General features: G+C 51.8%; 7 protein-coding genes across 7 annotated transcripts; 3 read left to right on the top strand and 4 right to left on the bottom strand.

The window, feature by feature from the left end:
* Positions 1–743: 743 nt before the first annotated feature.
* Positions 744–2,036, bottom strand: BO72DRAFT_431038 (HVSL domain-containing protein). The gene is made up of 3 exons (XM_040943123.1): positions 1,674–2,036; positions 1,313–1,541; positions 744–1,220 (listed from the first exon to the last, which is right to left on the bottom strand). Exons 1-3 carry the CDS (start codon positions 1,942–1,944, stop codon positions 791–793), a joined length of 930 nt encoding a protein of 309 aa, XP_040800435.1. The 5' UTR covers positions 1,945–2,036; the 3' UTR covers positions 744–790.
* Positions 2,037–4,262: 2,226 nt separating this feature from the next.
* BO72DRAFT_497196 (uncharacterized protein) lies at positions 4,263–5,023 on the top strand (the record flags this gene model as incomplete). Its single annotated transcript, XM_040948680.1, has 2 exons — positions 4,263–4,841; positions 4,904–5,023. The coding sequence occupies 2 exons, from the start codon at positions 4,263–4,265 to the stop codon at positions 5,021–5,023; spliced, it is 699 nt and encodes a 232-aa protein (XP_040800434.1).
* A 1,493-nt stretch (positions 5,024–6,516) lies between these two features.
* Positions 6,517–8,790, top strand: BO72DRAFT_134820 (ER oxidoreductin). The gene is made up of 3 exons (XM_040939128.1): positions 6,517–6,880; positions 6,974–8,538; positions 8,599–8,790. The coding sequence occupies exons 1-3, from the start codon at positions 6,767–6,769 to the stop codon at positions 8,720–8,722; spliced, it is 1,803 nt and encodes a 600-aa protein (XP_040800433.1). The 5' UTR covers positions 6,517–6,766; the 3' UTR covers positions 8,723–8,790.
* A 381-nt stretch (positions 8,791–9,171) lies between these two features.
* pex13 (peroxin PEX13) lies at positions 9,172–11,158 on the top strand. The gene is made up of 3 exons (XM_040944907.1): positions 9,172–9,420; positions 9,481–9,978; positions 10,032–11,158. The coding sequence occupies exons 1-3, from the start codon at positions 9,369–9,371 to the stop codon at positions 10,796–10,798; spliced, it is 1,317 nt and encodes a 438-aa protein (XP_040800432.1). The 5' UTR covers positions 9,172–9,368; the 3' UTR covers positions 10,799–11,158.
* A 3,364-nt stretch (positions 11,159–14,522) lies between these two features.
* Positions 14,523–15,737, bottom strand: BO72DRAFT_361833 (uncharacterized protein; the record flags this gene model as incomplete). The annotated part of the gene is made up of 4 exons (XM_040940749.1): positions 14,523–14,743; positions 14,872–14,953; positions 15,087–15,330; positions 15,583–15,737. Coding segments are annotated over 4 exons (702 nt in total), but the record flags the coding sequence as incomplete, so codon positions are not given.
* A 2,110-nt stretch (positions 15,738–17,847) lies between these two features.
* Positions 17,848–18,269, bottom strand: BO72DRAFT_134423 (uncharacterized protein). Its single transcript, XM_040939127.1, has one exon. The coding sequence runs from the start codon at positions 18,176–18,178 to the stop codon at positions 17,894–17,896; it is 285 nt and encodes a 94-aa protein (XP_040800430.1). The 5' UTR covers positions 18,179–18,269; the 3' UTR covers positions 17,848–17,893.
* Positions 18,270–23,003: 4,734 nt separating this feature from the next.
* On the bottom strand, positions 23,004–25,111 carry BO72DRAFT_134256 (beclin 1). Its single transcript, XM_040939124.1, has 2 exons — positions 24,934–25,111; positions 23,004–24,859 (listed from the first exon to the last, which is right to left on the bottom strand). Exons 1-2 carry the CDS (start codon positions 25,016–25,018, stop codon positions 23,310–23,312), a joined length of 1,635 nt encoding a protein of 544 aa, XP_040800429.1. The 5' UTR covers positions 25,019–25,111; the 3' UTR covers positions 23,004–23,309.
* Positions 25,112–25,285: the final 174 nt, after the last annotated feature.

Below are 25,285 nucleotides of genomic sequence, written 5' to 3'. Positions count from 1 at the left end.
GCACCGCGCTCCTTTCCGTCATCATCATCACGCCGATCAAGTGCCCTCTCCGCGCGCCGCGCCTTTTCTTCTGCTTCTTCATCCTCTTGCCGCTCCCTCTCCGCCTCCTCGCGTAGCTCCCTCTGCCGCAATAGCGCATGGATCTCACTATGCCGGAAAATCTGGATCTGCTCGTCCGTGAGGGTCCGTTTGACCCCGTCGGGGTAGTAGCCTAGTCCGTCATCATCTTGTTCTTCTTCTTCTTCATCATAATAGTAATAAGAAGACTGATCTTCGGGCGCGGAGGCGGTGGCAGTTTTTGATTGGGTCTGAGGGGCATGGGTCGCTAGGGGTGTTTGTGCTGCAAAGCCACGGCCTGGGAAGTGTTTGGCCTGGAAGGCTTGGAGGTCTTCCTGTGCGGGTTAGGTTGTTTTCGTTCTCTTTCAGTTTGGAGGACCGGGGGGGCCGGGATGGAGATTACCAAAGTTATGGGCGGTGGGGGGATATGGGATATGGACATTCTGTTGCGGGTTTTGTGTTTGTGTTTGTGTTTGGTGGAGGGCTGGGGGTGAGGGAAGAGTGAGTGATTGATCTTACTATGGTTTGGGTGAAGGAAGCAAAAGCTTACTAGCGCGGCGGGCCCGGCTAAGGAGGTCATTACCGCTTTGGGTGGTAATTTACAGGCTGTATGGTATATGACCGTCTGGTACCGCTTCTACCTGTAGTGCTCGAAGTACGGTATATGCGTACATCATGCATTCATTCACTCATCATGAATATTTACACTCCAAGAATTGATTATCCCAGAAAATCAGTTCAGAGGGATGCTCGAGATCTGGTTGCCTATTTTCACCTTTACACAGTCAAAGCCGACCTTGAGGGTGTGAAGCTCGCGCAGATCGATGTTGGCAAGCTGCTCTTTCTCTGCCGTCGAAGGCTCGGTCAGGCTCCAGGCAAGGGAGATGTGGAAGCAACCCGAGCAGTCGGTCTCGGTCTCGGTCTCAGGCTTCGTCTTCGCTCGCGAAGATTTTGCTGGGGTTGCAGTTTTGGCCTCCGCCGACAACAACGGCACAGCCTTCTCGTACAGAGGCGGCTGGTCGAATCGAGCCAACGCACGATTCGACAGTCTCAGCAGACGGTTCAACTCGTCATCCTCGGGGGTGCGCACCCGCAAGACATGGAACCACCGCGTCTTCTCGTAGTTGGAGACACAGTCCAGACTAATTGCTGTGGTGTCGAACCTGAGCAATTAGGTGAGGGTGTCAGACTGTGTCACAAAAAAAAAAAAAACACGGTATTCCGATTTTAGAACAGAAGGAGAGCAAATACGCACGGTGCGACATTGGACTGCTTCAAGGCGGATTGAAAGACCTCCACGAAGGATTGACGCTGCTCGGTCCGGAGCACCACCGGTCTTGATAGACTGATGTGGAGAGGCAGTTGGGCGCCAAGATCACTATGGAGCAGGCTGTGAAGCTTTGTTTTGCTCCCGCGGAGCAGCTGCTGCTGGATCTGCAGTATCACATCGCTCAGAAGAGTAAGCTCGGCTTTGGACGCGTACCCTGATCGTCGTGGCGCGCGGGGTTTCTTATATTAGCTTTTATGTCTCTCTTTCGTATTCGCAGCCTACAATAGGAGGAAGTAGTGGTGGTGGTGGTGGTGGTTGTTGTTGGTTGGACGGACGGACGACTTACATTCCAGATATAGATGCGTTGGCCAGTTGCCCTCGACATGAGGGATAACCCGTTTACGACCTCCATGAAGACTTGGGTCATCCCTGACACTGACCCGTGTGCTTGAGGCATAAAGGTCATGGAAAGCTGCTGGTAGCGGAGGGAGAGGAAGGGATTGGGTGGGCGGTGGCTTGGTCGTACAGAGCTTTTTGTTGGGTGGTTGAGACGCGTGGACTGGCTCTGAATCGGACCCTGACTCTGATTCTGACTCCGAGTATTGCACTAGGGCCATATCCAGCACAATCCACCGTCCTCCGGCGTGGCGCGACAAGAGTTGATCGGATCTAGCCTGCGAGATGGATAGGTTGTCTCTCAAGGTTTAAGTTTAGTTCACCAGTTCCGTTCAACGCGGGAGAAATAAGCGGGATCGGTTATGATACGTCTATGTAGTACGGTGGTTGATTCCGCAGCGGAAGTAGTGCCATGTCAAAAACCAACGTGCTCTTTTCCCAAGCTAACTTATTGGTGGTGAATAAGCGTGCTATTTTCTTTATCCTGCTTGCTTTTTCTGGATTATGAGGCGTCTGCGATCTCATATTAGGCCACCTTCTTCAACTACCGAGACAGCTTATTGAGGTAAATCAATCTGTGACGGTTCCACAGCGTACATATCACACATCGAGGCTCAGATGCAGCTAAACTGATAGGCAACACGAGTGGGTGCATATACAGTTTAATGTACTTCTTCTTATTGCGAGCGAGAAGCTTTCGTCTTGGGCCCAGACTTCAATCGCCGGGATGGGAGCCATGGAAAGGAGGTTTACCCGCTGGTTCTTCATCAAGCAAGCAATGTAGCTGTCATAAGCGGATGATGCGTAGAGAATATGCAAGGTGTTCTCGACTTGAGTGCATCATGAAAACCCTGCCCTACCCTGTTCCTGGTACCTGGAATCATGTATGATTCATTGGACCGGCCCTGAGCCCGGTGTAACAACGGTTTCCATGCATCATTCAGTGCAGGGTAGAATACGAAGCATGGCTAGACTCCAGACTCCAGACCCTTGAATCTCCACCCCAATGGTTATCGAGTTTGCACTGACAGGTCAGGCATTGACTTAGTGGGAAGATTATAGTAGATGGCGCGTGCATCGCTGCTGTGGCCGAGCTAAATCATTCCCAGGAGTTCCAAAACTTGTTTCAGCCGGGCTTTACTTGTCCTACTTGAGTATGGTTGGACCTGAGCCGCTGACACTACCGGCATACTAGCGATAAGCTTAAGGTTAAAAGCCCTGATGGGCTTGGGCCTGGATCAAGCGAGAGGTTCACTATTCAACCTCGAAGACCTCTTCTCTCGCTGATGTCAAGCTATCCCAACTGGAAGGTAACATCATGGCTCGGCTAGAAATCGAAAATTTTTCTCATGTGCGTCGTGCCCAACATGGCTGGTGATGATGTCAACAGGATTGGAACGTCAGAAGAGGGTCAACGTTAGTCAGCCAGCAATGCCAGTCAGAGCATACGAACGTGACGACAGACGGAAGATCGCACAGTGAGCAGCATTATTGCCACCAAGGTACCACATGAGCCACCCGGAGGAGGAGGAGGAGGGGGAGGGGCTATCCAGAGAGTCCCTCCGGAAGTCCCGTAGAGCCACTAACGCAGCACCGACCACGATGAGTGGTTCATGAAGGCTAGACCGGAGAGGTGCGGCGAGGCATCGGAAATTCGCCTCTGTTCCTTCGTGGGTTCTTTTCATCATCGAGAAGGGTCCGATGCAACAGAACGGGTCTAGTCTTCCGGCCCTATCCTGCAGCTAAACTGGAAGGGGAAGGCTTATCGATAAGCGTCTCCAGGGCCCCTCCCAGATCGCGTGGATCCACGGGAGCACTGCGCAGTATCATACGGAGCATACGCAACTTGTCACGTCATGAACGGCAAAAGAAAAATGATGAGGAGACTGACTGATACTGACAGGCGGTGCTGATGACTCTGATGGATGATCCTTTTCTATGAATACTTATGAGTACTTCATCTTATAGATAGATCGCTTCTTTTCTTTTTGCTCTGCAACATCTTTTTCCTTCTCCCTAAGATTCCGACCACTCCAACGACCACGCATACTCCTACTACTAATACTACGGCCCCTACCTCCACGCCTACAACTCCCATTACGACCAACTACAACCAATATTACTCTCCTGACACAACCTCCTTTCTTCCTCCCACCAATCCCCGTTACTCCTGTGACTCCTGTGACTGCGGGTTAGACAATCGACTCAAGGTTCACAGTCTATTGAACTATACGAACTGCCACGACTTCACCGCTTGCCCCACACCCGTTTTGAGTTGCGGGCTGCATCACGCAAGCTATTCACTAGTGACCAATACTATTAGGTGCCTACATACATTTATAGGCACGCTTCGAAATATTGACCGATATATATTACTCTCGAGCACGCCGGTTCAATATCCTTGAGTGAAGGCTCAAAAATCTCTCTTCCTCTTCATCTCTTTCTCTCTTTACTCCTACTTTTCTCCAACATGGCAGCGGTCATCGCCCCATCTTTTCCTAATCCACATGAGTCTTCCTTCCTTCATCCCAGGCACTCAATGAACCTGCTCGATACGGAAGTTGAGATGGGAAACCTTAATCCCTACCAACAATTCCTGTCTTCCTCCCCAGCCCCCGCCCGGACTCTGAATCGTCAACGTTCTACTTCATTCCCCTCAGTCCATTATTCGGGTTCTCCAGAACATCAGCCTGTCGAGCAACGACGTAGGAAAGCGAGTCCCAGTCGTCGCCATCGCTCGCAACGCCACGCTCGTACCCAGTCGCACCAGCCGAGGTTCTCTCGAAACTCGCAGTTGGTGAACCCCGATATTATTGATCGCCTGGACGACGCCGGAGTATATCAGTACCACCATGAAGGGCCCTACGATGCTGTCTACCCCGAGCGAAATGTGATCGACAAGCTCAGCCCGGTGGCCGCCCTGCGCGAGTCTAACGCAGAGGCCCTCAAGGCTACCCCACACGACAAAATTGTGGACTGCCTTGATAGTCATCGCCCCCTCGATGGTGTGGCTCATTACCCCCCAGGTCACACGGACCCTCAGGGCCATACATACGAATACGAGGAGGGAAACAACATGATGAACGACTACGGGAACTTTATGCGCTGTCCCGGCATGGTAAGTCACTTGTCTTGCGTACCGCGGTGTTGGTGAATGACCAGTCGCTAATCATTGGGCAGAAATTCAAGGATGAGGATTTTAAGAATGACCCCTTTTACAACACTCCTCATCCGAACCCATTTGCGAGTCTGCGCAAGAGATTCAGTCTTCGTCGTCGTAACCGTCGCGGAACGAATTAGAGTCAAGTTACAAGTATTCCCGCCGGACTATACCGGCTGTGACAACTGTGCTCCTGAGTCGATTCCAGGCTGAATCGCGAGCGCGCAAATGTCTGGTGACATGATCCCCAGAGGGAACTTGGATACATTTGCTTCCCCTGTATTTATATATACCATGTTGTCTTCTTTCTACCGGCCATGGCTCCGGTGAACAAGAACGACGACAATCTATGCTTTTTAATCGGAGTTGAAGCACGAAGTTAGCGTTTGGAGGGGCATCTTCAGTCGGTGGTCTTATGATTTAGGACTTTTTTTTTTGGTCAGCATCGGGATGTATTTTCGTTTGTTTTTGTTTTGTTTTAGTTTTATGTCCTGACTCCTGTGTCGGTCTGGTTACTTGACAATTTAAAATTGGACGACGTATCACTTGATTTGACACCGCTCATTCCGGATGGAGAAGTAGTTGATGGAAATGTAGTTAGTCTATAGGCGGGACCAGTCCAAACCTGGAGACACTAGTAGTAACCATACACCTGCCTGACACCTCATAAAGCTTGAACTCGGGGTCGCTCAGTAGCTTTCGTTCCAAGTCGAAGCGGCTGCTGCTATTGAAGGTCATGTAGCTCATGCAAGGTGTACTGTGCCGCATGCTACTCTATTAAGACGGGTCGCACCGGTACATACATACACTGAGCCAGACATGACAACTGCGCCGGTCAATGATCTTCCGTGCCGGGTAATGCGTCAGTCACCATTACTATCTCTGCAGTTTTGTCCTCTCTTTCAGAATTCCTGAAGCTGAATCACGGAATCAAGGAAGACCTTCTCCTCGATCCTGACAATAACCAGACGAGACAATAACTACCAGTCAGTGGTGGGGGCGGGCGTTAGTCTTGGCCCTGAACGCATCCCTTAACAATGGGAATACAATGGATAGAAACGACCTCCTTGTTTTCATGCCCGGGTCGATGCTCGAAAATACCTCCTTTCTTTGTCACAGGATCTCAATCAAATTGATCCATGCGATCGATGTATGTGAGGGTGGCATGCTTGGTATGGGCTGAGGTACGATCCGGGTGGGGTTTGCTCACTTGGCCGGAAGGAACTGCATACTCTAACTCTCTGGTATCAGGAGTCAGGATAATTAATAATGTGAAAATCTGGCAGAGACCAACAGGCACCGGAGTCAGGAGGTTCGAGGCGCAGGCGCAAGGCGATAAACCGATATCGAACCGTCGGAAGGGGACTCACTCTTTATTATGATTATTATGATTATTGATGACTACTTGCGGGTCATGCAACTCCGCGCCGCCACCGAGGACAGCTTGTCCACTTCGCAACAGCAACTGCAACCTCTCTCTCTCATTCTTTTTCTTCTTGACTGACTGACCTCACATCCCTCGTTCTCCCTTGTTTTAGTGATCGCGCACCAGTCCTTGATCTAACCCTCGTTTTGGTGGTGACTTTGATTGCAATTATTTGTGGCTCGGCCCCGCGAAAAGTGTCATTTGGCCTGAAACTGTTTACTTGCTCCCCCGGAGTACTTCGGCTCGACTTGCCCTTGCCGTTGATGATCTTCATGTGAAGGTCAATCCCGACTTCCAATCTCCGCCAACTATAGTCTATCCAAACAAACACATACCTGAAAGCGACCTCAGCACATTTTGCTGGGATCTCGCTTCTGCCTGTCGCTTCGGAAGAGCTCGTGCTCTGCCTCCGCCACACGCCCGTTTCCTGATTTCGGTTGCTTTTGCCCGCAGCAAGATGCGTTCTGCGGCCAAACTTTTCTACCTGGCTGTATTTGCCCTCTCTGCGCACATCAACGCTGAGAGCCATGAGGGCAAATCCGGCCTACAGTATGGCCATGACAAATGCGCGGTAAGTCGCAATACGCTTCTGGATTCTGGCTCATCAGCCGGCTTTTCTCGCGAGTCAATTGAGAGGCGTTGAGACTGATCGTGTTTTGTCTAGCTTGACCCTACCGCTATGGTGTCCGACGCCTGTGTTTCCTATACGACTCTCGATGCCCTAAACGATCAAGTCTATCCTCTCCTCCAGTCTATCACCCAAGAAACCGACTTCTTCTCATATTACCGTCTCAACCTCTTCAACAAAGTCTGTCCCTTCTGGTCGGACGCCAACAGCATGTGTGGAAACATCGCATGCTCAGTGAATACGATCGAATCGGAGGAAGACATCCCCTTAACATGGCGGGCAGAGGAGCTGAGTAAACTTGAGGGACCCAAGGCCGGCCATCCAGGTCGAAGGCAGCAAAAAGAGCGACCCAGTGATCGTCCGCTCCAAGGGATGCTGGGTGAAAACGTGGGAGAAAGTTGTGTCGTCGAGTACGATGATGAATGTGACGAGCGAGACTACTGCGTCCCTGAAGATGAGGGCGCCAGCAGCAAAGGAGACTACGTCAGTCTGGTGGACAACCCCGAGCGATTTACTGGCTATGCTGGTATGGGCGCCCACCAGGTCTGGGATGCGATCTATCGCGAAAATTGTTTCCTCAAGCCAACCTCCCAGCTGGAGCTGTCGCCCAACCCCCAACTGGGCAATCTTGAAGCCATGAACGACTTCCGCAGTGTGCTACAACAGGAATTGAAGCGCCCGGATCGTCTTCCCCTAGACAATGAGTGCCTTGAGAAGCGGGTCTTCCATCGCCTCATCAGTGGAATGCATGCCTCCATCTCGACGCATCTCTGCTGGGACTACCTCAACCAGACGACCGGGCAGTGGCACCCCAACCTGCAATGTTTCAAGGAGCGCTTGCACGACCATCCCGAGCGCATCTCCAACCTGTACTTCAACTACGCTCTGGTGTCCCGGGCTGTGGCAAAACTGCAGAAGCACCTGAAGAGCTACAACTACTGTACCAGCGACCCCGAACAAGATACTCAAACCCGGCAGAAGGTGTCGAGGTTGACTGCCACTCTTGCCGAGCGGCCTCAGATCTTCGATGAGAACATCATGTTCCAAGACCCAAGCGCCCTTGGTCTGAAGGAAGATTTCCGCAATCGCTTCCGCAATGTTAGCCGGCTGATGGACTGTGTCGGGTGCGACAAGTGCCGTCTCTGGGGCAAGCTTCAGGTCAACGGATACGGAACCGCCTTGAAGGTGCTCTTTGAATATGACGAGACCAAGAACGGCGAGAACCCCTTGCTGCGCCGGACCGAACTGGTGGCGCTGATCAACACCCTTGGTCGCATCTCCCACAGTGTCGCCGCAGTCCGGAGCTTTCACCGTGCCATGGAGGTCGGAGACGGCGAGGTGTTCTCGATCCCCGCCAGCATTGCGTCGAAGGACCGTGGCGACAAGAAAACCCGGCGCCTGCTCAAGGACGGTGGCTCGACGTTCTACTACGAGAACGACGATGAGGACTTCGTGTATATCTCCGAGAAGCTTCCTTGGGACCGGGTTCGCGAACGCCGCGATACCGACACCCTCTGGGATGATATCAAGGCCGAATTCTCCCTTGTCTGGGATACATATGTCTATGTGCTGAAGAGCTGGGCCAACGTTCCGAAGACACTGTAAGTAGCAGGCCCTTCACCCTAACAGGCTTGTCCTCATGCTAACTTCGCAACTTTTAGGGTTGAGATTATCGTGATCGAGATCGCCCGTGTGTGGAATTATTGGCTGGGACTTCCGGTGCCGCCACGCGCATGGAAGGTCCGTACTCCTCGAGCGGCCATGCCCCCGCGCGATGAGTTGTAGGCTGTCTTGCTTGTGGTCAATGTTGTAAACATATTCCTTTCTGCCTATATTGTGGGGTGGATGGTTGATTTTGCATCGTTTGGAGTTTTGGATTGGCTGGCGATATGCCACTTACTGTATTATAACTTACATAACTTACTGGGATGGAGCAATTGTTGTTTGCTGGTTAGAATAAGATATCCCTGATTGACCTGTGCCAATGCAATGCAGACGAGATAAATAAATAAATTTTAGAGAATTGAGTATAGAATGAGTAAGTAAACCGTTTGTGGATGAACCGAGACTCGGAGAAAGCCCCAGACTGAGATCAAATCAACCTCGGCCCAGCGGGTGGGCCACCGACCGAGAGACCACATGCAGCGGCAGTTCTTTTCTCCTCTTTGTGACTCCACCTTCTCTTCCCTCCACCTTCTTCCCTCCACCGCCCTCCCAACTCCATCCATCTTTACGTTTGGCTATCTCTCTCTCTCTCTCTCTCCCTCTCTCTCCTTCTCCACCCACTCCCCCCCCCATACTCAAAAACAACTACTGTCTTTTCCATCCTCTCGACTTCGCATCCCACTCCCAGTCTCGCCCCCCCGACCGGCCTCTCGCGGGTTACTGCCCATGCGAGACTGTTGAAGTACCAGCACATTCCCGCTTATCAATGGCCTCGGTTTCGCCACCCAAACCGTGGGAAAGAGCCGGCGCTACGGCTGGTAGGAGCACCACAAACTAATTTTTCCAGCTCGGTGCATTCTTACTGACCTCACCATCAGGATCTGTCGCAACCACTACACCCGCCACGGCTGGTCCAGCAACGATGACGGCCTCTTCGCCAGCCTCGGCCGCAACCACCGGCGCCGCTTCAACCTCCACGTCTGCCACCCCTGATCTCCCATCTCGCCCCGACACTCTGAATGCCGTCGTGAACCGCACAGCATCCAATTACTCGCCATATGGAGCTTCTCGGCTAGGCACCAGTCCCTACGGAGGCTATGGTGGCTACGGGGCCTACTCTTCACCATACTCTCGCTTCGGGACGATGGGGTCAATGTATGGCGGCTATGGAGGCTACGGCGGGATGTACGGCGGCATGGGAGGGATGTATGGCGGTGGCATGCCTGGAGATCCGAACGACCCGAACAGCCTGACCAACTCCTTCAGTCAAAGCACACAGGCGACTTTCCAAATGATCGAGAGCATTGTCGGTGCGTTTGGTGGCTTCGCCCAGATGCTGGAGAGCACCTACATGGCGACCCACAGCTCGTTTTTCGGTATGTTGCATCGTTGTCTTTGTTGGATTTACATATGCTGATGTTATGTGAAGCCATGGTCTCCGTCGCGGAGCAGCTTGGCAACCTCCGCAACACCCTGGGTTCTGCTCTCGGCATCTTCACGTTGATCCGCTGGTTCAGAACCTTGATCGCAAAGATCACCGGTCGTCCGCCGCCGGCGGATGCTACGGCTCTCACGCCGGCTGCATTCGCGGCTTTTATGAATGGCCGTTCCGTTGCCGCGACCTTGCCCGATGGCTCTCCCGCCCCGCCGAAGCCCTCGAAGAAGCCTTTCTTCATGTTCCTGATCGCCGTCTTCGGTCTTCCGTACCTGATGGGCAAGCTCATCAAGGCGCTCGCACGCTCACAGGAGGAACAGCGGCGTCAGATGATGCTCGGTCCGAATGGCGAGCCCGCGCAGCAGGCACCGCTTGATCCCTCCAAGCTCGACTTCTGCCGCGTGTTGTATGACTACACTCCCGAGGCCCAGGAAAGTTCTGGGATCGACCTGGCCGTCAAGAAGGGCGACATTGTCGCTGTCCTCAGCAAGTCGGACCCCATGGGTAACGCATCGGAATGGTGGCGGTGCCGTGCCCGGGACGGTCGTGTCGGATACCTCCCTGGACCGTACCTGGAAACCATTCAGCGCCGTCCCCAGCAGCAGGCCATCACTTCGGGCAGTGAAACCACCAGCCGCAGCAACTCGCTACGAGCTCACGTGACCGACGAAGTGGCGGACGCGACCGTCAAGCCCGAGTTGAAGGGCAAGATGGGCGATATCTCGCCGGAGAGCTTCCAGAAGAGCGCATTCTACTCCTAATCTCGACGTTATCTTCTGCTCGGCATTGTAATCTTTTTCTTCATTCACAGACAGCACGGACTGCGTGGATGCCGGCCCGGGGGCGCAACCCAGGTCGATTGACTTGACTGATTGACGACGTTTCCTCGGTGTCATTCTACGGAATTTCTTTTTTTTTCTAGCGTTCGGCATGGTTCATGGTTCAGATGTACTTCTTGCTAGTTGTTTTAGCGAAACGGAAGAGACGCACCGCACTTGTTTGTGCTCTTCTCGTTCTCACCATTGATTTCCTTGGGTGTTCAGATCGGTGTACAGGGGAGTAAAATTGTGTCTATCTTGCGAGAAGATTCAAACATTTCCATCGTGTTGGATGAAAGCGATGATTAGACTTGTCTTACGGGCTGAGAGCGTATCGGTGCGATGACTGTAGCTGTAGCTGTAGCGGTGCTCGTGGGACCGGTACAGTATAATGAGTGAGCAGCTCATGGAATCCCCCCTAACTACGTACTAGTCTCAAGACCTGGGACTCTGGCATGAAGAAGAAAAACCCTGAGGATGGGCGGGAATGACCAGTACAGATATCCCCAGTCAAAATCCATCCCATATCGGAGTATTCTCCACACTGGAACTGGGTATGAGTACCAGTACCGAAGGAAGGAGGGGTATACTTGGGAAGTCAAGCGGGATGGGATCATCCCACTGCACCCCACTTGACAGTCACAAGTGTGATATCCTCCGATACTGGTGCATGGGTGGTGGCGGTGGCGGATTAGAACCTAAGCCCTGGGGCGGTGCGCGCGGAGGGGAGGAGGGGGGGGCGGGGGTATGGGGTATTGTGTACAACAGTATAGTACAGTGCAGTACGGAGTACAGCCCATACAATCCTGGAAAGTGACTTCCAAGCTACCTAGGAATTAGTACCGGGACATCTCCCGCACTACTCATACTATAGCTCTGGCCATGTCCATGTCCATATCCATACCCATCTCTAACTGATGGTCTGCGTCGAACTACATCTCCAGCTCTGGTCTACTGAGTACAACGCACGCATTAGTTAGCAGTAAGCGCACTAGCCAAGTCAGTCACCGTGCGACGACTTTCGAAGGGGATGTAATCCGAGTCCGCGATGGACATTTACTTGTATTGAGTGGGAAATAGTCCGCCTTGCACGGGATGGAACCTGTAGAATCGAGGGTTTATGGTAGGGTAGGGTAGGCTACCTAGACACAAGTCCGTCAGTCACAATCACAGTATAGTATACAGTGCAAGAAATCCAAGCCCTAGTTATGCCTTTATCATTTCCCCGAACAAGCAAGTATAGTAAGCTACTATGCCCCAGTGGCCGCAAGTGCTGTAACATCTGATTGAAGGATAATGCAACCCATACCCTGGAGATTGGTGGTTTTCCTTTTTGCCTCCTGTCTTGAGAGTGGTTACTTACGCCAGGCCAGGCCAGGTATTCCTAGTGCCTGGTTGATATAGTGGTATCGTAGTGGTGGTCGTGTGGTGGGCTGAGATTCTCTTCCACCCAGGATCTGAAGTGGGCTGGCTCAGAGGGCGATCTCTTGCGTATGGCTTGTTTACTATGTACAGTACTTACTACAGTGGTGGGAGTAACAGCACAATACTAAGTAGGTAGGTAGGTAGGTAGGTAGTTGGGGTGGGTAAAGAATGCAGTCCTTTAATAATAGTACCTACAGTACTTAGTGTGAGTTGTGTTTGTTCGGAGTTCGCAGGATCATCACGAACGATAATTTGTTCATTTAGCAAGTTATGAGTTCTTCTACCCATTCCTTCTCGGATTTATAATCCTCATGAACGTTTTTGTATCAACTGTAATCTCTTTTTGAAAGTAATTTTTTTTTGTGAACGAAAATTCTAGATATCTTTTCTATGCACCCTTTCTCAAATTCATCCTTCCTTGTCCAAGGACTTGTCCGCTAACAACAAGTAGGGTAGTTAGGCCAATCATTCAAACTACGCAAGGCAAATCTAGTCAAGTAAAGTACGATAACTACAGTCACCCACCTCACTTTGATCACTTTGGTGGGATCAAGGTACATGGACCCCCTTTCTACTCCAGACTCTCCCGACACAAAGTACCCTTCCCTGTTCCCACCGAGCAGATATGATTGACCACTGATCGGCAGCTCGGGGCGCGATCAGATCGTCTTTACCTGAATACATATATGGACTGACTGCACGGGACAGTATTCAATTCAGCAGATGCCTTTTCTCTGGCACCAACCATCATTGATTTATCTTTAGCGATTCATTGGAGGTACTCAGGGTTAATCCTCTAGTACAGTATATGTATGTACAGACCGATTATTGCACTTGTGTGGGAGGCAGGCCTTGAGCACCTGCCGCCGGAGCAGCGCAAAAAAAAGTACCATTTTATCGCCCTGTACTTCTAGACTTGCGCACTATCCCACCCCTCCTCCACCGTCCACTCCCACATGTGTAGACCCCCTTTTGCCTTTTTGCTGCAAGCTGATTGGCGGACTTGGTTTATGCGAGAAACCGGATTTCAGGTCTGAATGTACATGCACCCTTGACATGGTTCAGTCTGGAACTATCATGCGTCAATGCGCTCGTCGGACTGACGAAAAGACTTCGGGCATGCTGATTCCGGTGGGTTCTCGAAAAAAGGTGAATGACTCGGCGGTGACCATGTCAATACTATCGCAAAATATTTGTGTAGGTCGAGACGCGAGGTATATTGAGGCGAACGTAAGAAGTTGTTCGGAAAGTGTCGATTGTAGTCTGCATGTCTGCGTTAATCCTTCTTTGCTGCTGTTGTAATCGATCTTCTTTCAGTCCGGGTCGGCTGTTGTCTGCCTATCCTCCCTAACCACCCTTCAATCGTAGCATCCTTCCCCATTCCCTGGGTAGAGTCTAACGTGCGTCGAGACGGCTCGAGCAACTCTCTTGGCAAATGCAGCATGTCTAGAGACTTGGCGTAAGTTGGTGTGGAGCATAAGGCATGGTGAGAAGACTCTCACGCCGGACCCGAACTTTGGCATCTCAATCGGTACGCAGCAAAGGCTGGCTGTCGATTTGAAGAGCCAGGTTGGTCGCTGCATGGCGCTGACTGGTCGGAATGAGTGATGGAGTGGACTGCAACTGTAGCCTTCGCGCGTGCTAGATACTTCACAAGCCAAAAACCTCACGCGATCAAGTTGGGTCTGATGGTGTCCTTGCTCTAGGCTATCCATCAATGGTGGCCGTCAGCTGAGTCGTTGGTGAATCGTTCAACGTGGTCATTAATAGTGCTTCGGTCCAGAGGCGTGAGGTAGAAGGCCGAGGCAACCGTATAGCAGCCAGTGACTAAAGCAGCAACCATTAGATAAACATACCAGCTCGGACCAGATGTCTCCCGTTTATCTTCTTAGGTGTACCAAGTCCTACACTAGACCTTTTCTCCCAATAAAACTAGACCATAGATGCTCTATATAGTAGGCAATTTGCAAAGTAAGAAAAAGGACATGTGAAGTTGTAAGTCTGACAGTGGGGAGTGATGCAGAACGCGAAGTGGCGATGAATTGGTAGTGATCACAACATCATCTGAAGCACAAGACAAGCTAATTGCCTGGGCTTAGAGCAGAAAGATGAGAAACTTGCATCAAGGGCCGGACAGTTTCCAAACATACATATCATACCATCGAAGGTGTGACTGGTGGAAGCGGCAGGTCATCGGCCAGAGGGGTATCGGCGATTCGAAGAAGGGATATTACTGTGATAGATCGTCATGCGGAGAAGTGAATTGAGACATGGTCTGGTCAAGCGTCCTGGACAGAGTCAAGAGTTGGCCTTGAAACACATCGAGCGCCTTCCAGTAGTCTTCGTCAGGGAGGGCGTTGGATAGCGGCTTGGGTGGCGCGGAGGGAGTAGGTGAAACCGGTAGAGGTTGGGCATGGTCCACTTCCGGCTCGGGGAGTGGCTCGAGCTTGAGCTTTTCATCGTCTGCATTTACTTGATTAGTTTAGCTCTCCTACCTAGAAGCGCGATGCTCGTTGAGACATGCAAACGGCATGGCAGGAGCACTGTAGGACAGATGCTACAAGGGCGGGGCGGGGCTTCCTCACGAAAACGAGATGGCGTTTCGGTCGAGGGCGACAGGGTCATAGCTCTCTCATCGGGCTCCGGTGTGTAGTATTCGATGTCTGTAGGGGTCTCTGTGACGCAGCATGAGCGATGCATACACAACAAGTCACTCGGGACCGAAAAGCTTACCTGGCTCAGGGCTGGTGGGAAGATTTTGGTGTAACTCTTGCTGCGTTTGCGGAATCGCTGGTTGATTCTCCACGCTCGGGTGGATGGTATGTGGATGGATGCTCTCACGAGCATCATCCAATTCCCAGTGGGTGCCATATCTACGGACAAAGCGGGAGATGCGCTTCGTGTCGACCGTCTTGCCAGCCACTCGAAACGCCGTCCGCTTGCCCTCTGCAGCTCGCCTTTGTTGCTTGCGGAGCATGATATGGACTTCTTTGGCCTTGATGTTTTTGCGAACATTCCACGCAGCCAGGCGGTCTTTGTATTGTTTTTCTCTATAAGCTTCCAAGTCAGGGGATGGTTGTCAAATGAGTGGTACTCATGGGTGGAGACTTGGGGAGAAAAAGCAAAAAGCGAGGACGATCAGCGCGCACTGTACCATCCTTTCTCTCGATCTTTGTTACAGATGCAGAAAGGGGGGGCTCTTGCACTGGCAGGGTCGGGGAGAGTCAAGACAGCAAGTGGAAGCATGACAGGCAGAGAAGTGTCAGGGGAGAAGACTGAGAAAAGGAAACGGAAGGCTATACGATGCTTCAAAGCTATAATTTTCGAGCATATATTGCCTCACATCACGAAGCTTCAAATGATCATCGCGGTAAAGACTTTGAATGATCTCCCGATAAGAAGTCCAATCCTCGGATTTTCGAGGTTTAAACTTGTTTTTATAGGAAGACGAAGAAGAGATGGTAGGGGTGGGTGTTGTCGTGGTGGTGTTGTTGGCGGTCGTGGAAGTAGAAGAGGTTGTTGCTGTTGCTGTTGTTGTGGTGGTGGTGGAGTTGTTGTTGATGGTGGAGGTAGTCGAGGGAATGGAAGAAACGGGAGGCAGGGAGCCATTCATCCTGAATTGGTGACTGCGTAATTTCTCCGCCTTACATACTCTGGATCCAGTCTGGACCCTTTTCGAATTGATGGACTGAAAGTTGCGCCTCCACCACAGTTAGTTGTCCTGAAAGAACGGGGCTGTTGCGGACTGTGGACTCTGGGACCAAATACTGGGGGGGGGAACGGAGGAGTGGATAATGGTGGTGATGGTGGTAAGGGAGTAGAAGTAGAGGCGTTCAGGAGCGGTAGCGCGGAAATGAGAGCCGAAAGAGGATCTTTTCAGTCGTGGCAGCAGAAGGAAGTAGATACTAAGAGCGATCCTGTAGATGTGGTCCGATGCAATGCCAGAAAGCGTTATCGAGTCAGTTGCGGCCGGGAAAATGGACGGAAGATACAATGATATAGTAGTTTTGGAGGCGATCAAGAGGGAAGCAAGAGGGGGGAGGAGGGGAAGAAGAAAGAAGAGTTGAAGGTGTCACGGTGTCGAACAGTCAAGGCGATGAAGCTTTGCCCCAGTCACCAGCGAGATTGGCTTGGAGGAAACCCCCCAGAGTGGATAGAAATCGGAAATAGTCGTGATGATAGTAGCTGTCACTCCCTCAGCATATAATCCACGAGATTATTGATTATTCCGGTTGCTACTGCTTTCTGAACATGCTGCAATTCGAGAAAACGGAACCAACACCGAAAAAAGAAACAGGAAAAGAGAAAAGCGAAAAGAGGAAACAGAAAAAAAAGAAAAGGAAAAGGAAAATGAAAAAGAAAAAGAGAAAAAAAAGAAAAACCCAGAAAAGCGATGGGAAAAATAGAAAACCAAAAAGAAATTATGACCCCAGTCACTGCAATTGTCAGGTCAGGTCGGGTCAAGTCTGGAGGGAAGGAAGGAAGGAAGGAAGGAAAGTTCTAGGTAGGTATGAACTGTAACTGAACTACCTACTATGGACTGGACTGGACTGGACTGGACTGTATGGACTGAGTGCATGAGTACTAGGTACTGTACCTACTATACTGTAGGTACCGCCCTGCTTCCACCAACTACGAACTGTCTGGAAGGAAGTTCGTAATAATGAGCATCCAGACTTCTCATTTAAGCTACAGACATTGAGCTAGAACTATGATTGTCTATCTTCCACTCAAACGCTGCCAACAAACAAAGACCGGCAACTATCCTTCCCTCCTTCATCCATTTCACGGTGGGAATACAACGGCTGAAGCCAGTGAGTTAGACCCTATTAGGTCCCAGGTGATTTGAGAAGGCTACTAGGTACCTAGTAGGTACTGGACCGTACAATGTTCTTGTAGATGATTGTCATTGGATAAGGTATGTCAGTCGGTATCTCATTGAATACTGGAGTATCTCGAGGACTCAGCTCAGTACTAGGTCGTATCAAGTGGAGGGGAGAGGGGAGATGTGAAAAGAGCATCCAATAACTAACTGACTGATGGATGGAAAGCAAAGAGGCACAGGGCAACCGGGGAGTGGTTCGCCGCCGGGGTAAGATCCACCCCGGGCCACTATTACCCGCGCTAGATAAAAAGTACGACTGCTGACTGGCGAGGCAGTAAAGACATCCGCTTGCCTGATGCGGCGACGTGCTGCTGGTGCTGCTGGAAAAGCCCGCGGATGTTGTGATCCCTGCTGCCGCGCCCCAATCACGGACCCTTTGGACATGGTCCGTGTACTTTTGTCACGTTCCCGTCTGTCTGCGGCGCCACCCCCCCTTTATCCTTTGAAAACATACGTACGTATGTATGTCCACGGTACAGCCAGTACTTGCCTCCTAACCTACTGGGTAGGTACCTAGTACTAACTTATATCCCGCCTACCGTTTCAGTGTGTCGAGCAACTGACAGACGGCAGACCTCTTACCATTTTCGTCCACTCTGCCGATGTCTGAGCAATGGGCAAATAGGTATCCTTAGTGGTGGGAAGAGAAGGAAGGAAGAACAAGAGAAAAGGAAGAAAAAAAAAGGTTCAGACCACCATGAGAACCTTCAAGCTGGGTATCAAACAATTCAAACAACTATTCTCACGCCCCTCCTTTTCTGAGGCAATGCGGAACATGAACCCTCTCCAAAGTGACAGACAAGAATAGACCCAGATGATGGTGATCCCTTCCAGACAGACAGTCCTGCGCCAATTCTGCAGGTGCATCTACTGGGGATCATAGTTCCGCTGCTATAGTTACCTGACTGTTGCTGTTGCTCGTCGCGCGTGCTTCTTCCGCAGATTCCTTTCCCTTGGATGAAAATCCCAAATCCCAAATCCAAAAGAACCAAAGCACAGTGCTTTTTATGCATGGCAGGGATCTGACTACGCTCACGACTGGATCGGCCAGTACTTAACTACTCCTTAGCCTCATCCTGGTCGGGTTGGCGCCAGAATCCAACCTGCGCTCTCGAAACGCTCTAGGGCCCAATCGGGCAAAAAGGGCCTGGACACACGCTGCGACGACCCAGCACTGCACCCACTGTCGGTTTCTATGAATACTCATCCCGAATTCAACCACAAGCATGTTCGGATCTTCATGGTTCTATCATTCCCGATAGATGAACCATCACTGCCAAACGCGAGCTACACAAATCATGGGAGGCTGTCAGGCATGATTCGAGGGAAGCCGCTGACCGGTGTGGCAAAGTGGGATCATGCCCCGATGGGGAGCTAGAATGAGGCCTGAGCTTTGAAGAGCAAAACCTTCAGGTTCATCGTCGCTGTGGCTTGGACGCTATCCAGATCCGGCAGAGACTGATAAGTGAGTATTATTCAATAAAAACTGCTGGTAAGTCATTTTCTTTGTCGTCATCATCCACTCCCCCCCCCCTTCCCCCCCCAGTCATCCCAACCATAATTAGTAACTTGATGTACTGTAACCGCTACTAAATAAATTATTCGAGAACTGGAACAGACCAGGGAACGTTCGGCCCGTCATGTTGGCGGCTCGGATCGGAGGTCCGCCCGTTGATTGAACCAAAAGACTTGACGGGGATGCAAACATACAAGACAGTACGTATGTACTCAGTAAGTTAGTGGATGAATGGACGAGTGGGCCATTCCTGTTCAGCTTACCGAATGGGCCTGAGCACCAATCCATCATCCATTTGGCATTCACCCATTTATCCATCCATCCATGATCCATTATTCTCTAAGTTACTCTTTCCCTCCTCCAGGGGGGGCGGGGGGGTGCAGTGGGCAATCCTCGTTCTTGATCTTCACTAACCGTACCTTACTTCGTACTCAGCAGAAAGTAAGTTCTTCTTCACCCATCATTGTCCTTCGTCTTTCTTCGCCCCCTCCCTCTCAACTCTAGCCAACTTTGGTGATTACCCTCGCCACTAGACTATGGATGAAAGCCTGCTTGGCTGCAAGATTTACAAACAACAAATTGAGAGTTGGGACTTTTGGTACTTGGTAACTGATGACATCAGCCAGGCGCATGGAGGGTCTCCGACCAAAGCACAGGCTAACAAAAGAGGATGGGTGTGGGGATGCCTTCTCCGGAGAACAATGACAGCCCATCGCCAATTCTCACTCACTCTGCGCCTACCTTCATGTCTAGTACCGGTACAAATCAGGAAGAATATTAACGGCTATCCTGTCATCAATCTTCCGATACCGCATTGCAGGAAAGGTCATAGGGTCAGGCCATTCCACCCCCGAAAGCATGGGTCTCGGTCTGCGAGAAGTTAGCTATTGTTTCCCCTGGCCTTTGCTTCCGTTTTACATTCTCCTTCCAACCCTCAGGGGGCCTTTCTTGATGGCGGATGCGAGCTGCCTCTTTCTCTCTCTCTCTCTCTCTTCTCACTGACCAGTCAGAAGTATTCCAGGAATTCGGCCGATGGGCGGCCATGTGCCACACACTCAGGGCTCTCGTACAGTTATACTACCTGTGCTCGCATTCAGAACTCAATTCTTAGAAGGCAGTTGCGGCCGACGGGGCTTCGTCAATTCCCATGAAGGGGAGTTAAATTCGCGCGCATTCACGAATTGACCTACCGGCCGAAGTATCAGTGGCTGGCCAGTAGCTGGCCACGGTTGACGGTAGATGAGATAGAATGGAACCGGGGGTGGGCGGAGGAGGGTAGCGTGAGGTCCTACGCGGAAGAATGCCGTAGAAGCGACCAAGAGGCTATCTACTGGGTGTCTAGTCTGTCGCTCGGCCGCAGGCAACTCAGCTCACATGCTTCGGTCGGTTGTCTCCTGTATCGGCTACACAGGTGTCCATGTCCAGAGTCAACGCCGGACGTTCGGTAAAGTCAGAGAATGCATCCCCTGTATCTGTATGAGGTAAGGTGGTCACCACCGACAAGGTGAGAAAACGCGCAGGTTCCTGATGACGAAGAACTATGCGTCAGCCACAGCGTGTCTCTGCCTTGCATTGATTGTTAGCTGCTGCTGCTGTTGTTGCTGCTGCTGCTGACGGCGATATAGCAAGAGAAAGAGAGAAGAGGGAGAGACTAAAGTACTACCGCGTCGAGTAAATCTTGACGGCGCTCAAGACTGACACTAAGGGCAGGCTGAGTGTACTCCCGAGGGCTGCATGTAGACATCCAGGGCCATGCAATTGATTGGCTCGTCCGGTCTCCTTCCTCACATTGTATGGGGTGCAGTAGATTAAATCCCTCCCTCCCGCCCATTTCCCATCCACGACTGTTACAAGTAGATTTGTTCCTCGCGTGAGATGTCCAGCTCCAGATCTCGACTTTAATTGCCCTGCTCATGTTACCCACCACCACAGTAGGCCCGGGGTACCGTACCTCGTTCGCTTCGTGGAGTACTACACGCGCCGACGCCGTGCGCCTGTCACCAAGTACTAAATCGGTTCTCCGCACTGATCCAAGCACAATCTCAGATCTCATCACGGGCCAATCTACCTGTCACTGAAACTAACCATATACTAACAACCGTCACGTCCGTCATCTCCAACCAACTGAGAACCTTACTCTTGAATACCCAAGTACAGTCCTAAGAAGCAACACTAACCAACCGCATAAGCACAACCCCAGCGTGCAAGCAAAAAGGCCCCCCCCCCATGCCCCATTATACCATCAACACATGCATCATCCTCCACTAAACCACAATCTCCATCCCATAGCACCACCACCGAAACCTCACGACCATCGTACCCAAACGACCAACCAAATACCAAGTAGCGTTTAGGGGCACCAGTACAGTACAGTACACAAACATCTAAAACCCAACCCACCACACCACACCACACCACACCACACCACACCACACCACACCACACCACACAAAAGCACAATCCCAAGCAAGGGCTTCTCACGCTCCCTCTCCCCGCCGGAAGCCAACAAAACATACTGCAGCCAGGAAAAGGCAAACGGCGGAGTCACAGAGGCCAGAGTCTGTCGAGATCGAGATCTAGGTACAGAGTAGTGTGAGCATGCTGATGCTGCCGGGCTACATAGTATGTTAGTATGTTTTACCTTGATTCAGTACATTGACTACGTATGTAAGTCAGTAAAGTCAGTAGGTGGATTTGCATATCGGGCCTTCCGATGGTTCCTCCGCCCATCTATGAGCAGGTCTGGGGAGTTACTCTACCGGGGTAAAGACTGGAATATGATGAGATCCCAGGTCTTAGTTTGTGCACGGCGTGTGTATGGGATTTGACGGGTGGGCTTTTACTCCCTACGTATCCACGGTGCTGTAACTGTACTATATACCTTGTTGTATTTGGGTGGATGAGATTTAGTTCAAACTTGAAACTGTAGTCTACGGTATCTAGTAAGTTTAGTAGTCTAGATCCCTTTGCGCAGTGCCTGCAGTGCAGTGCAGTCTAGACTGATTGTGTATTGAGTGGGTGCACCGGTGCAGGCGGTATGTTATTGTAGCGGGCAGGCCGGATGACCAGTAACTTTTTCCGGACATACTCTAACTTACCTTATCTGCCCTCTCTAGTGGAATTAGGTACTGGATCCCGAGAACGAGAAACAAGAAATGAGTCTATTTCTAACAATGGAACAGAGAGATCAAAGGGCGACTGACCTCGGACTCGGGAATCAAACAAACACCCCCAAAGGGGAAGGTGACCTGATTCGGGCGGTCACTAGCAGATCTCCAGATCGGATTCCAGGGCCGATCAGACCAGTAACTTACTGGGAATAACTTAGTAAGTACTCAGGGCTAAGCACAGTAGTTACCAGAAACACACTTACCAACCATCAGTGGAAGGAACCGCAACAGACTCGCCCTCGTGTTCCCCCCTTCTCTGACGCGGCCCGAAACGTTCATTCCCTTTCTCAATCACTACTTTTACAGAGATGTCCGAATGCCCGACTGTTGGAATTCTTGATTAGGAGTTGGATGATCGCTCTACGTACTGATCCACTAGTCGATCGCGGAGTGTAATATCCCATCTCATCCGAGAGTCTAATTGTGGCTTTGTTATTTTATAGTCCAGTGCTTGTCTTTGTTTTCGGGTTACTTTGTTCTCGTCTTGCTATGCACTAAAAAAAAGAAAAAAAAATGGGACAGGGCTATCTGAGTATACTCCATCTGTCTTCAAAGCGAGCTCTGATTGGAGGGTTACAGGTCCAAGTCTGCAAAAGAAATAATCACCGGGTACAGTGCCCAGGGCTGGATGGAGTGCTGTCCTTCCTGTGGAACCCAGGGAGAGGAGAAGAGTGAGGAACTGAGGCAGAGAGACTATTACTATCCAGACAAAGAAACTCTTGTCTCGCGAGTCGCTACAGATCAAATGTGTCAGGCAGGCAAGCAGACTAGAGGACGATCTCCCGTCCTTCCTCACATTGCTCGACCAAGGCAGCCAGCAGCCAGCAGCCAGTCCCAAGAATAACATTCAGAGAAAAAGTTATCAGCCATGCAGCGGCCCACTGCGTATCCCTGTTACGGACAAACCCTCTCTTCGATCCAAACCGGCTTTTCTGTTGATCCTCCTTTCTGCTGGGAAATTCCTTTTCTCCTTCTCTCACCGGAGCTTGCGTCGAGCGCTTGTCTTTTTCCTATCGAGGAGGACATCCCGCGCGATCTGGCCGTTGGCCAGAGACATAGACCTTAGAATAGTAAACGGTCGACGGAGCCTGACTACTGCGCGGTGGTGCTGATCACTTGCCAATTCGTAATGGGTGCAACGCTCGCTCACGGTGGTGCTACTGGAGTACAACGCAAGGCAGAATAAAATTGAGCCTAAACGCAGCACCGAAGACCCTGTTGCCATTGCCAGTCAGCAGGGGACAAGGGCTAGACAATGACTCGCCAGGCAGGGCGACTTCGTGGCAGTTAATGCGAGCTGGCCAGGAATTGACAAATACCACTTCGCTGAACGTCTGTAGCTAGCACCAGAGACAGCGTTGGCTCGGATGGATGGATTTAGACTACTGCTAGTCACAAAGTGCTTCGAGGGCTGCCCTCGCTTCCGGCCGCGGCGTCGGTCCACTTAGCCACATGGTCTCATTTGGTAGGAGAACTGGCGGCCTGCTCTCCAGCTGCAACGGCCGCAGCGGCCACGACAGCCGAGTTACTGGAGCCTGCACTGGCGATATTACTGGCATGGGCCAGTAAGAACTTGCAGCAGGTGAGGGTATACTTGCAAGCACGCGTCCAAGTCTCATCGTTCTGGTTGAACCCAAGCTTGATGCTCGCATCGCCAATCCGGTCCTTTTTGATCTCATATGGCAGCTTCAGACCGGTCACCGCGGTGGCCGTGTGACCTCGCCGATTCGAGGCCGCCGGCACCGGAGTCTTCTCCACAAACTCGCCCAGTTGACGTAGACATTCCAGAAAAGCCACCATTCCGGCGTCAAACCGGCGGTGAAGCCACGGCAGGTTCAGCGGCAGCTCGCCCGACGAGAACAGGTCCAGCGTGGTGACCTTATGCGCCATCGATGCCCCTGGGTTGCCTCCACCGATCACGGATTGAGCCGGAGATGTTCGGGACGGTTCGAGTCGGTCAATCCGAGACATCGAGCCCATCGGCTTGATTTGATACCCCTGGAACTGGAACCCCAGCTTGCTAGCAATGGTCGCCAGCAGCAGAGCCGTCTGTCCCCAAGCAGCGTTGATCTCTGGCCAGTCGACCGACGGGTTAGCCAAGCGACCGAGTCGCAACCCGTTGATTGTGCCGAAGTAGCCATCGTGCCCGATGCAGAAAGCATCATTGTAGACATTCGTCCTCTGTAGCCTCTCCAGCTGCCGGGAATCATGGTCATACTTCATGTTCAGCGCATCGCGTTCGTTCTGGAACTCGGAAAGCGTGAGGGCGAAGGCATTGCGATCCCGCCAGAACTTCTCTTCCTCAAGATCCAGCTGACGGGATTCATCCTCCAGTCCGGCGATCTCCTCATCTAAGGCGGCCTTTTCCTTCTCGAGGGCCACAAGCTCCGCAAAGGCAGCCTCCTCCGCAGCCAGCGTCTCCTGTAGAGACTGCTGCGCGGCGTCCAGCTCCTCCGTCGTCGGGACCGAGGACTTGAGATCGCGCAGAAAAGAGCTATATGCATCTCGCTCTTTCTTCGCGTCTGCCAGCCGTTTCTCCATCCCCTCCACTAGGAGATCGGTACATTCCAGACAGATAGGGTGATCAATGTCCGAACGGGCGGAGATGATGTCAAACAGCCGGGCGGTTCGTTCGACCTGGTCTGCAAACGACCCGTCGTCGATGTCTCCTCGACTATGGTCATGGTTTGCAGGGTTGCCGCCGGGCCTGATGCCGTGTGACGAGCCGTCGCCGTTCCCATTCGTCCCGGGGATCATCCCGTGAGGCGGTCCGACTTGCGACTCGGTGAGCATCACGAACGACATGTTCCCGCTATCGCCGCGACCGAGTCTCGCAGGATGGGGTTGATTGCGAGCCGCCTGCCGCGGAGGGGGGATGGATCTTCGGTTGTACACGGGGGCCGTGGATTGCTTGGACACCCGGTCGTAGAGCTCCCGTCGTTCTTGCGGGTAGCTCGGCTTGGAAGAAGAGTGGGCGCCATGTTCTGGGACGGATTTACCCGTAGAGCCTACAGAAGGCGTGCATGTTTAGTTAAGTGCTGGAGAGATACACATGGTGGAGGAATGTGATCACTGCACTTACCGACTAGCAGGTCGAAGGCAGCGGGATTGAGCGACTCGAGAGAGCCGTCCAGTTTGAGAGGCGTGCGGCAGTTCTGGCAATACATGGTTGCGAAGATGTTGACCACAACTTCTCATTCATCCTCGTCTGGATAAGTTGAGGGTATTAGCTCAGCGTGGAGAAGAGGAGGTGAAGGGAAGAGGGACATCAAGGGTGTTGTTGTAAGAGTAAGTGAACTGACTGACTGTTAAGTCGAGTGTAACCGTCGGTTCGGCAGGGGCAGACGAGACGTCATGCGGCACCCGGCGGTGGTGGAGGTGGTGGTGAATTGCGGGTGCGCGCGCCGCGTGTTTTTGGCGTCGTCCGCGGGGGC

The sequence above is a fragment of the Aspergillus fijiensis genome, assembly GCF_003184825.1.
Source record: "Aspergillus fijiensis CBS 313.89 unplaced genomic scaffold BO72scaffold_29, whole genome shotgun sequence".
Taxonomy (NCBI): Eukaryota; Fungi; Ascomycota; class Eurotiomycetes; order Eurotiales; family Aspergillaceae; genus Aspergillus; species Aspergillus fijiensis.
The sequence above is the reverse complement of the archived record's forward strand: the minus strand, read 5'-3'. Positions and strand labels throughout refer to the sequence as shown.

Excerpts from the sequence above, each read along its gene's own strand:
- BO72DRAFT_431038 (XM_040943123.1), bottom strand. The coding sequence starts at position 1,944 with ATGGCCCTAGTGCAATACTCGGAGTCAGAATCAGAGTCAGGGTCCGAT. Across the intron at positions 1,542-1,673 it reads AACGCATCTATATCTGGAAT|GGTACGCGTCCAAAGCCGAG; the intron begins GTAAGTCGTCCG and ends CACGACGATCAG. Across the intron at positions 1,221-1,312 it reads AAGCAGTCCAATGTCGCACC|GTTCGACACCACAGCAATTA; the intron begins GTGCGTATTTGC and ends CTAATTGCTCAG.
- BO72DRAFT_134820 (XM_040939128.1), top strand. The coding sequence starts at position 6,767 with ATGCGTTCTGCGGCCAAACTTTTCTACCTGGCTGTATTTGCCCTCTCT. Across the intron at positions 6,881-6,973 it reads ATGGCCATGACAAATGCGCG|CTTGACCCTACCGCTATGGT; the intron begins GTAAGTCGCAAT and ends TGTTTTGTCTAG. Across the intron at positions 8,539-8,598 it reads GCCAACGTTCCGAAGACACT|GGTTGAGATTATCGTGATCG; the intron begins GTAAGTAGCAGG and ends CGCAACTTTTAG.
- pex13 (XM_040944907.1), top strand. The coding sequence starts at position 9,369 with ATGGCCTCGGTTTCGCCACCCAAACCGTGGGAAAGAGCCGGCGCTACG. Across the intron at positions 9,421-9,480 it reads AAGAGCCGGCGCTACGGCTG|GATCTGTCGCAACCACTACA; the intron begins GTAGGAGCACCA and ends CCTCACCATCAG. Across the intron at positions 9,979-10,031 it reads GACCCACAGCTCGTTTTTCG|CCATGGTCTCCGTCGCGGAG; the intron begins GTATGTTGCATC and ends TGTTATGTGAAG.
- BO72DRAFT_134423 (XM_040939127.1), bottom strand. The coding sequence starts at position 18,178 with ATGCATAAAAAGCACTGTGCTTTGGTTCTTTTGGATTTGGGATTTGGG.
- BO72DRAFT_134256 (XM_040939124.1), bottom strand. The coding sequence starts at position 25,018 with ATGTATTGCCAGAACTGCCGCACGCCTCTCAAACTGGACGGCTCTCTC. Across the intron at positions 24,860-24,933 it reads TGCCTTCGACCTGCTAGTCG|GCTCTACGGGTAAATCCGTC; the intron begins GTAAGTGCAGTG and ends CGCCTTCTGTAG.